The sequence below is a fragment of the Dermacentor silvarum genome, chromosome 5 (genome assembly GCF_013339745.2).
Source record: "Dermacentor silvarum isolate Dsil-2018 chromosome 5, BIME_Dsil_1.4, whole genome shotgun sequence".
Lineage (NCBI taxonomy): Eukaryota > Metazoa > Arthropoda > Arachnida > Ixodida > Ixodidae > Dermacentor > Dermacentor silvarum.
The window spans coordinates 3825557-3835584 of NC_051158.1; the positions used below are offsets into that span (position 1 = coordinate 3825557).

Below are 10028 nucleotides of genomic sequence, written 5' to 3' on the forward strand. Positions count from 1 at the left end.
AGAACTTATGCCACCAGCTAACGGAGTGTTCTGTGACCTTACGATTTGTTTATTTTTCTTCATCGGACCTGTTCTTTTTTATTTTTGTGTTCCTTCTTGGTGGCAACGCATATTCAAGATTGCTTTATTATTTAACATCATGGTTTAAGTAACTACACAAAAGCCCAGATAAAATATATGCATTATGGCAGAAAGAACTTTGAAAAAAAATTAACACAAGTTTTTAATGAGAGCATAGGCGAGCACGTTTATTACACGAAAAACCTTCGATTGACCGACATGAGTTAGTTTTCTTTGTCATCACAAAGTTTATTACCCCTATCCCAACAGGTATCCTGGGAAGTGCTGACGTTGTTGCTGCTGTTGCTGCTGCTGTGGCCCACTAGAGGACGCTCTACCATAGCCGCTGTGGCCAGTCTCACTGCTGCCACCGTAGCCACCTCGCAAGTTGCTAGAGCCGTAACCACCTCTGGAGCCGCCGCCAAAGCTGCTGGTACCACCTCTCCTGTTTGCAGAGACGCCACCTCCGTAGCTGCTGCCAACACCCAAGCCACCGCCGACGCTTCTGCCACCGGCTCCCGAGTAGCCACCACGGCCACCGTAGCCGCTACCGTAGCCGCTACCGTAGCCACCGCCACTACCGTAGGTTGGATTTCCCGAGTTACCGTAGCCAAAGCTGCCAAATCCAGTGGCACCTCCACTTCCCCCACGGGTTCCTGCATGACGGGAGACCTTTGTCATAGCACTCTTCTTGTGTACTTTGAATGCTGCCGTGTACATTTGGGGAAAGTTTTGCTAGAGGGTGTTTCATATTTCTTTAACGCGATAGGCGTTTAGGGCCCCATGTCGCAGAAAATCCGGCATCGGCAACCGGCGTGTGATCGAGGGTGGCGGAGAGAATCATCCAACCACATCGACCGCGCAGGCAGTCCACGTGGAGCAAGGTTTTGGTGAACAAAAAATTTAATTTCTCACAGTGACATCCGTCAGAAAAATTGTAAAGTACGACTTTACTATTCGGCGTCGGATTTGCCATCGGATTATTTACAAATCGGCGTCGGATTGTAATTTGAATGTACGAGAAAACCTGATTCTGCTACGAGGAAACTCAAACATAAACCCCTTTTCCAGAATTTCTACCAGACCTGCGCGCGTCACGGCAATAGCAAACAATAAAATAATTTTAAAAAGTGCTAGGGCCTTCACATTTTAATATAAGACCACTGATATTGCCCCTGGAAAAACGACTTTCAAGCAATGCCTTTCAGTTTAAAAGTGAAGCCGACTTTAAGGGGATTGGTGTAAGCTTGGTCTTTGTAAGCTGGCTTTCCCACGGTCAGTGTTGCAGTGAAGGAAGCCTACTTGCCGTATGCGAACGATGCAATGCGAACGGGTGCCGATAACACTATCGCGTTCTTAGAGAAGCTTAAGCGTCCTCCAATTTTTTTTTCGTAGAGCATGTATATGAACAAATAATTAATAAGACACCATCAGTTCACTCGGCTTGGTAATGCTATATATATATATATATATATATATATATATAGTAGTGAGTACAAATGTATGACATTGTGCATTTGGCTGCTGTGCGCTAAACCACTCTTAAGGTTGGTTCTGCGTTATACGAGACCGCTAACTAAGGCCAATAGTCTCTTAAACAGGCACCTATCGCACTTTATCCAACCAAATAATACACCCACCGTGTATGTTACTAGCATATTCCAAAAATGTATCACAAGGAACCATAGATCGCCCGACGAGAGAAAAGAAAGAACGCAGACCCATCTACTCGCGCAAAAACTCATCAACAGGCTCCAATGAGCACCATGAAAGAAACGAAGTGGAAAGTCAAGCTTTATGGCACCGTCATTAAACAAAATGCGCTGCATCTCTGTCCTTTGGCGCCACCACAGAGATGGGTAACGGCGAAATAACTAAATGGTTATTGCCCATTAAACACGCGACGATTGCTTTATCTTTCTAGATTACCTACCACAAAGTGAGGATACCAGGGCCTTGTTCGTATGTTGCACTCCCCCCATAACTTTTCCATAAGTTGCTGGACTCAATTAGGGCTTTCGAACCTGGCATAAAGTCGATAAATATTCACAAAAAGCTACAGTATACAACTTATTTAATATGACGTCTTCAAAATTTGAATGATTGTGTCTCAGTGATTGGGTTTCTTAGTACTTTGAGCCAAGCAGTACAGCCGAATTCCGACCGACTCTGTAGCGCGAGTCAGCGCAAGCCGGCTCGTGGTGTTATAGTCACATCCAACCTGTACACATGTTGTCGGATCATAGGCACGCAGACCATGGCACATAGACCTCTTAATAGAATAGCGCATAATATTCAACGTCTAACTTTTTTTTCTTACACACGACCCACCCCGTTCTGCTATGAGCAGCCATCTGGCCATGCGTATATAACGTAGAATTTCGGCCGACGAAGCGGGGCCGGTGGGCGCATGGCTGTACACCCCAATCGAACAGTGAAGCATGGCGTAAACCTGTAGATATATTGTCGACTTACGGGCACCTCACAAGCACGCAGACCGTCTAATAAAATTAGACATGATATTCAAAATTTCATAAGTTTTCTGATATTTGGGCTGCTGCATTCTTGGGCCATTCTGTATGTACCCATTCTTGTCCAATCTTCCATGATATATATGTGATACTGTTACACAAGGGTCACATTTACCAAGATATACGAGTATACGAGATATAACACCTCTCGTCACCATCATTTTCTCAACTGGAATCTTAACTCTCGTCAGCTTGCTGCATCGACGTCTCACACTGGACATCCGCCCATTGGATGTGTTCATTTCTTACTAATTTTTCACGGTTGTGCTGCATAAACATAAGCATCGCGTGCGATGATAATGTGTCCGGTGCGTAGCCTGATTAAGCATGTTCGTCCATCTGGAAACGCTTTGCCGAAGCCCAACTGATGTTTGATGACAGGCTATCTTCGAAATGCTTCCATAACACGGATTTACAGAGTCCGTGAGATCTGCAACATTCGTAGGTATAGCAAATTGAAGTTGTCAGTTCTATTTCACTAAAGTTTAGTTGCCTAGTCAATGGAGTCCACACTTGCAGAGGGCAACAAAGATAGCATTGATTCAAGAATATTTGGAAGGGGACTAGCAATAATTACCTAACCCTTTCAGTCACAAATATGATTGACAGTCTATAAATGTATGAAATTTATATAATTTTGTGCCAAGAGGCCGCAGACTTTATTAAGAGCAAGTCAAGGTGGTAGAATGACTCTGCATTTATAGTCAGTCACCCTAATTACCGAGTGATTAAGCATCTAATTAATGTGCACTCAGTTATGACTTGTTTCTTTATAAAAAGGAATTGAATCAGTAGGGCGAGTTACTTGCACAAGTTCTTTATTGGTTGCAAGCATTACTAGAAAAAAAATTTGGAGGACGCTTAAGCTTCGCCTTTAAGAGCAGAATGTGATAGCGTTATCGGGACCCGTTCGTATCGAATCGTTCGCATACGGCAAGTAGGCTTCATTAACTGCAACACTGGACGTGGGAAAGCCAGCTTACAAATCCCAAGCTCACACAGATCCCCTTAAAGTCGGCTTCACTTTTAGACTGAAATGCATTGCTGGAAAGACGTTTTTGCGGGGGCAATATAAGTGATCTATATTAAAATGTGAAGGCCCTAGCACCTTTTTAACACGAAAGTGTTTTATGCCGGGGTCCACCAAGACTTCACTGACGTATTTCCGTCACGGAAATACGTCATAGAACATAATACAAAGAACAAAACCAGAAGAAAAAGTTCCACAAACATGCAAAATTTGGAAATCGAACCCACGACCTCTCGGTCCGCGACGATAGATCGCCGAGCGTTTAACCCATTGCGCCACAAACGCATTTGCAGAGAGCTACACAGACGCGCCTTATATATCTAACACTCCTCCGTGTACCCGCGCTCTTGCTCGGGGCGGTGCCGCCGCCTACGAGCAGAAAAGAGAAGTACTGCATTATGACACTAACGCACACCGACAGTGAACGCTTCGGTGGTCTCAGCACTACGACGCCTCGATGCCAGCATTCGAAGGGACGCTGGCATCAAGAAGCACTACCAACGCCACCTAGGTGGCGTTCACCGTACTCAGCACAGCGGAGCGTGGCCTCCGCAATTAGCTCTGAAAATGTTTCTGAAGTTGATCGCGGAGGCTGCAATTACGACGCGCTGTACGCGCTGATTTGACTCGGTGACGATTCAGTTACGTGCTTTGTCTTGCGCGTTGTATTAGTGTGTCAGTTACGTGCTTCGTCTTTCGCGTTGTGCTAGCGTGTGCAGCGTAGTGCAGCTTCCATATGCACGACGGTTGCTCATGGTCATCGACGTTGGTAGTCGTGATGGAGGAGACGTGCCACCAGGCGTCAGCGTGGGTGCATCAACGCCTAAGAGCGCTTTAGCCACAAAACACCAATAGACATTATATATCAATGTGCAATAAACATTACACTACTTCTGTGAAGACACGTTTCACTTTCGTGTTCTATACCGATTCCTATATAAGAGGGATCAACCACATTTTTTTTACTATTTTAATAATTGTTTGCTTTTATTAGCTTTTATTATTACTAAAGGCGCGCCGGTCTGGTGGAAATGCTGGAAAAGGGGTTTGTGCTTGAGTTTCCTCGTAGCAGAATTAGGTTTTCTCGTACATTCAAATTACAATCCGACGCTGATTGGTAAACTATCCGACGGCGACTCCGACGACGAATAGTAAAGTCTTACTTTACCATTTTTCTGACGGATTTCACTGTACGAAATTCAATTTTTCTTCACCAAAACCTCACACCACGTGGAAGGCCCGCGCGGTCAATGTGGGTGGATGATTTTTCTCCCAGTGTTGCTAGGTTTGGCTATATATAGCCAAATTGGGCTACAGAAAAAAAAATTTTGGCGTCGACTTGGGCGAGTTGGTTATGTGGCTATATTTGGGCTAGTAAAGATCTGCGACTTGGCTGTGTTTGGGCTATACGTGGCGCCCTAATCCACGCTCCAGAGATGGCTCTGACGGAGTAGAAACAAATCATGAAGGCGATGTTTTAGCTGGCAGAGCCGGCGGCGCGGCTGTGCTTGTGTGCGTGCGTGAAATATCCCCCCCCCCCTCCCCTCGTCGCTGTTGTCTGAGCCAGTGGTTTTGAATTTTAACTCACTCAAACTTACACACCGCTTCATCGTCAGACACCAAATCCCCGGGCATCGGGATGAGCCTGGTAGTAGACGGTTTTTCACAGTACACTGTACTTACATGGCAATGCTCAAAAAGTGAGAACAATAAAATAGGTTTGGGTGATCGTGGCGCCGACAGGAAAGAAGGGCAGCACGGGTAGAAGACACGTTCCAGTGTGTTCACGGCCATGGCTTCTGGGTGAAGTATCGCGCCGGGCACAGCTTTCGACCGGATCGACGTTTCTCGCGCTAAGCTTTACTGCCATTTTCCTTTCCCTGCGAGATTAATTTTTGTTCGTGCTTACATTCGAGATTCATTTCGATAGGTTGGGCTTAAGATCGCATCCTCCTTGGAGAGAAGAATCAAACCATCGGGAAGTGAGCCAAGTATGCTAGAAAGTATCAAAACGAATGGGAGCAAGACCCCGAGCACAAAGGTGGGTCCTGGTGCCTGTACTTATAAATGGTTTGCGCGTAACGTCACATATGGATATGCTCATTGTGCTAATATCGCAACATGTTTTCCACGATGACATCGGTGCACCACGTCACGTGAGTATAAACCACCGTGTTAGATTAGCAGGTGAGGTGTCGCGCTGTTGGCTCGAGGACGCGGGTTTGATTCCCGGCCCTGGCGGCCGCATCTCGATCAAGGTGAAATGCAGGAACACCCATATACTTAGATTTAGGTGCACGTTAAAGGACCCAAGGTGGTCAGAATTAATCTGGAGTGTCCCGCTAAGTCGTGCCTCCTAATGAGATTTTGGTTTTGGCACGTAAAACCCCATCAATTATGATTATTAGCACATAAACATGGTTTGCTTTTTGACAGTAACCGGTTTTCACCGGGTTACCACTGTTCTCAATTTGTCGTTTATCTTTGCTCACTGTGCGCCGTCTCGACTTTCACCATTTCACCAGCGAGTTGTTTTCGGCGACGAGCACGTGCTCGTCGCTTAAAACGACCGCGCGCTTCTTCCACTGGTGAGCTGTTTTGCGCAGTAATCTTTTAAAGCTTCGCTTACATTGATTCATACAGTGAGTGACATCTTTTGTCTGTCACTTCATTTTAACGCATGTTCTTGGCGTGCTAGAGACCTAGGATGGCAGCCAGGTTAATATAAATGGACACTTTATAAGTGTGTCCCCGCTAACTTGGGTAGAGCTAACGACCAAAAAAGAAAGAAAAAAAACGAGGAAACGAGATAGGACGATCAGACTAATACCGCCAGATATCATAGCGCAAAAGACTGGTTTTGGTTTATTAAAAAAAAAAGCCATGGGCGCGTCGCCGTTGCAGACCGCTCAACTTTGTATATGTCGTAGCAGAGGTCACGTGAAAGGTCGGTGATGCTGAACATTATTTCGCGTTCACTATAGCTTAAAAGTGGAGTTCATAGTTAATATTACTGTAAATAACTAAAAATAATAACTTAGTACTATCTGTCGTAAAATAAAATAACTGTGATTTCGCTCTTTGAAGCGATTTGGTGAAAGTGTTCTGTGTGCACGCATGTTGTCGCTGTTGTTGATGTGAAAGGTCAACCGTGACGGCGACACGGACATTTTGTTAAGACGGGTTGTGCAAAAAAGCATTATCGTAGTCAAATATGAAAATGTACAGACAAATAAAAGTGCAAATGAGCATATCTATATTTGGCTACGAAATGTATTGCCCATTTTTTTGTTTGGCTGCATTTAGGCTACAATTTCTGTACAATTTCTATGCCGCCTTGTACGACCTGGCAACACTGTTTTCTCCGCCGCCCTCGATCACACGCCGGTTGCCGATGCCGGATTTTCTGGGACACGGGACCTTAAACGCTATCGCGTTAAAAACATTCTTTCACAATCGCTATCAAACCTCCCACATCACACCTCCCGTCCAACACTGTAGTGCCTTCTTCAAAGCGATCTTTGGCAGCGATAAATTTCCGTCAGAAGTAAAATGAAGGCACTTGAGGTAAGCAGAGTGCTCAATTTGCCCTAAGACTAGTTTTTGTGTTCTGTTCCTTGCCACAGCTGCACATAAATCGCAAAATTAGGTCGCGTCCGCAAATGTGTACAGGGTGACTGAAAGGGATAACTTCAAGCTTTTGTATAATACGAGTATAGCGCTGTGAATGCTGCTCGATCGTTCATAAGGATTGAGAATGTGCCATTATGGGGGTAAAAAGCTCCGGTTAAAATCTATCCATGAGAAATGCGCTGGCTATCGAGAAGAACAAAGTAGCAGTGTCGAAATTAATGCAGTTCGTATTTAGCGCAGGATATGCGAATTGTGCACCAATACTACTTGCACAAAAAAAAAAATCACCCTTTCTTACAAAAGAAAACTTGAAGCCGTACCACGGAGGAAATTAAAAACAAAGCAATTAAAAGTATAATACAAGAGCAGAGGTGCGCGTGAGAATTCGATTTCGGAAGGGCAAAACATATTTAACTGCCGCGTATCGAGCAAGAAACATTAAGAAAGTTTCAACTTAATATACAGATTTATATTGTGTTCTAAAGCAGCACAAATATAAATGTGAGCTGCAGAATAACATTTTTGTCACAATTATATTTACCATACGTTGTGAGTATAAAAAGATGTGTGTGGATCATGGCATATAGTTTGAACATTGCGCTCACTCAAAAAGTCATGCCTTAATCAGAACACTAATTTTCACTGTAAGAGCCCATAAGAAACTCCTACATCTAATTTATAATGTGAACTTGTAAAATCCCTAAAACTTCTCAAGTCACCAAAAAATCTACGAGAAAGACGTGGCGATAGTTGGTGGTAGAAAAGTGTCAAGCAAATACGGGGAACTCCGCATCAACCAAACTACCGGGTTTATGAAAGGAGTGTGCAGCTTTAGCCTGCCGCACCTAGACACGATGTTTACAGAGTTGGTTTCAACAGAAAGCTTCTTTTTGTGTACTTCAGTTTAACTGTGTTAGAATCAAAAGTGCCACTTAACTCATCATACATTATACCCCATATAAAACAAGGCTAGTCTGACAACCATGCCGAATGGTAACTCTGAGCAGGGAGTTGGGAGGGGGGGGGGGGGGGGGTGATAAATCGAATTCGTAAGTAGTCTGCGCGCGGCATCAACAGTTCTCCTGCTGCTTTCATGGCGTCTAGGTGTGCCCCTTGGTGCCTAAGCAAGAAGCGATTCTAAGGGATGAAGACCGCACTACCGAAACGAAGAGACGTTGAGAATACTACTTCATTCACAGCGCAAGTATGCGAGTTTTACTCTTGCGGGAAATTTAGAACAAAGGGCAACATACGTCCCCTGCTGTGATTAGACCATGGAAGCTATCGCATAATTTCGTGGGGAACACCGCGGTTCTTGTGTTGATTACGTAGATGTCACACTACTTTCGCGCGTTCTGCTTCCGGAACCAGACAGATACAAATACTGCTCAAAGTCTACAGCACTATTTTGAATGGAAGAGCTGAGTATAACAACGGAGAAAATTTTCGCGGATAAACACATACGTTATACACAAAAAAGCTGCAAGACCCTTTTTTTCACCCCAATAAAGTTAACAAGTACACTCTTTCCAAGTAAACCAACTGTTTGCAATTTTTCTGTAATCTGCCTAAACGAAATGTCGAATAAACGCAACGCATTTTTCTGACAATATGAGTGGACAGTGTTCTGATTAAGGCATGACTTTTTGAGTGAGCGCAATGTTCAAACTATATGCTATGATCCACACACATCTTTTTATACTCACAACGTATGGTAAATATAATTGTGACAAACATGTTATTCTGCAGCTCACATTTATATTTGTGCTGCTTTAGAACACAATATAAATCTGTATATGTTGACAGGAGGCTACTTTGATTCGGGCACTGGATACGGCCACTACGAGTAACCGTCCAAACTGATGTCCATGAAACGATCAAAGCCTGTGTTTACATGAGGCAACATTGCAAAATTCGACAAATAAAATTCTCTGCGTTAAATTAATAATCACCATAGGGCCACTGCTGTGACTGCTGCCGCTGCTGCTGCTGTTGGAGGGAGGCCGCGTAGGCAACCGATGTGGCGAGCAGGCCGACCATGATGAAGCGGGCCATGGCTCCTGATTCGTACCAGATCAAGCTCGCAGAGGTTTCGAAGCCGCGCACGCTCCTTATATTCAAAAGTGCTTCTCCCAGCCGGCCGTCAGCAGAAGTGTTGTCGCCACGTAACTACTCGTGAAACGCAAGCTATTGTGTAGCTCGCACGTCTTCTACCGGTGGTTTGGAGGCATCTCGCCGTTACTATTGTGGTCACAGAAAAAAAAATTTTAGTTTCATCAAGTTACCCGTGTATGAGGCAGGACGCTCTGAATAACAGAGAGTGTGAAGGTCGCTGTTATCGCAAGAAAGTCATAGAATATTTTTGCAACTGTGGAAACATAGGATAACCATAGCTGGCCAGAAGACAATGAAGATGGAAGGGGAACTGGAGAGGGAGAAAGCAGGCTCAAAGTGAAATTAGCAAAATTGTCTCAAGACGTAAATGAGCTGCGAACGAAATAGGTAACACTAAACTAAAGAAAAATATTTTAAAAGGTCACTCAAGGTAATCGAAAATAGCCTCAGACTCCTGGCCACTGATAATGACCAGAACAACTCGACAATGACAACGATAGCGATCTAAACGACAACGATAACTACGACCGAAATGGCACAGCGATGGTGACATCAAGGTGGCCGAGGTGTCGCAAATGTAGTATCGATACCTAGGCGAGTACAAAAAGATAACGATAAAGGCAGAGCAATTATACCTACCACAGCCGCCAAACCTCGTG

At 44.4% G+C, this 10028-nt stretch overlaps 1 protein-coding gene across 2 annotated transcripts; it reads right to left on the reverse strand.

Moving 5' to 3' along the window:
- Positions 1-288: 288 nt before the first annotated feature.
- On the reverse strand, positions 289-9326 carry LOC119452279 (uncharacterized). 2 transcript variants are annotated; one of them, XM_049667073.1, is made up of 3 exons: positions 9207-9311; positions 686-716; positions 289-634 (listed from the first exon to the last, which is right to left on the reverse strand). In XM_049667073.1, exons 1-3 carry the CDS (start codon positions 9307-9309, stop codon positions 319-321), a joined length of 450 nt encoding a protein of 149 aa, XP_049523030.1. In that variant the 5' UTR covers positions 9310-9311; the 3' UTR covers positions 289-318. The 2 variants fall into 2 exon arrangements, with proteins under 2 accessions (XP_049523030.1, XP_037570451.1); XM_037714523.2 differs by having other exon boundaries at positions 289-716; positions 9207-9326.
- Positions 9327-10028: the final 702 nt, after the last annotated feature.

What these genes read in the sequence shown, in the direction of transcription:
- LOC119452279 (XM_037714523.2), bottom strand. Translation starts at nt 9,309, where the DNA reads ATGGCCCGCTTCATCATGGTCGGCCTGCTCGCCACATCGGTTGCCTAC. An exon ending in GTCACAGCAGTGGCCCTATG is followed by an intron (nt 717 to 9,206) that starts GTGATTATTAAT and finishes CCCGTCATGCAG; the next exon opens with GAACCCGTGGGGGAAGTGGA.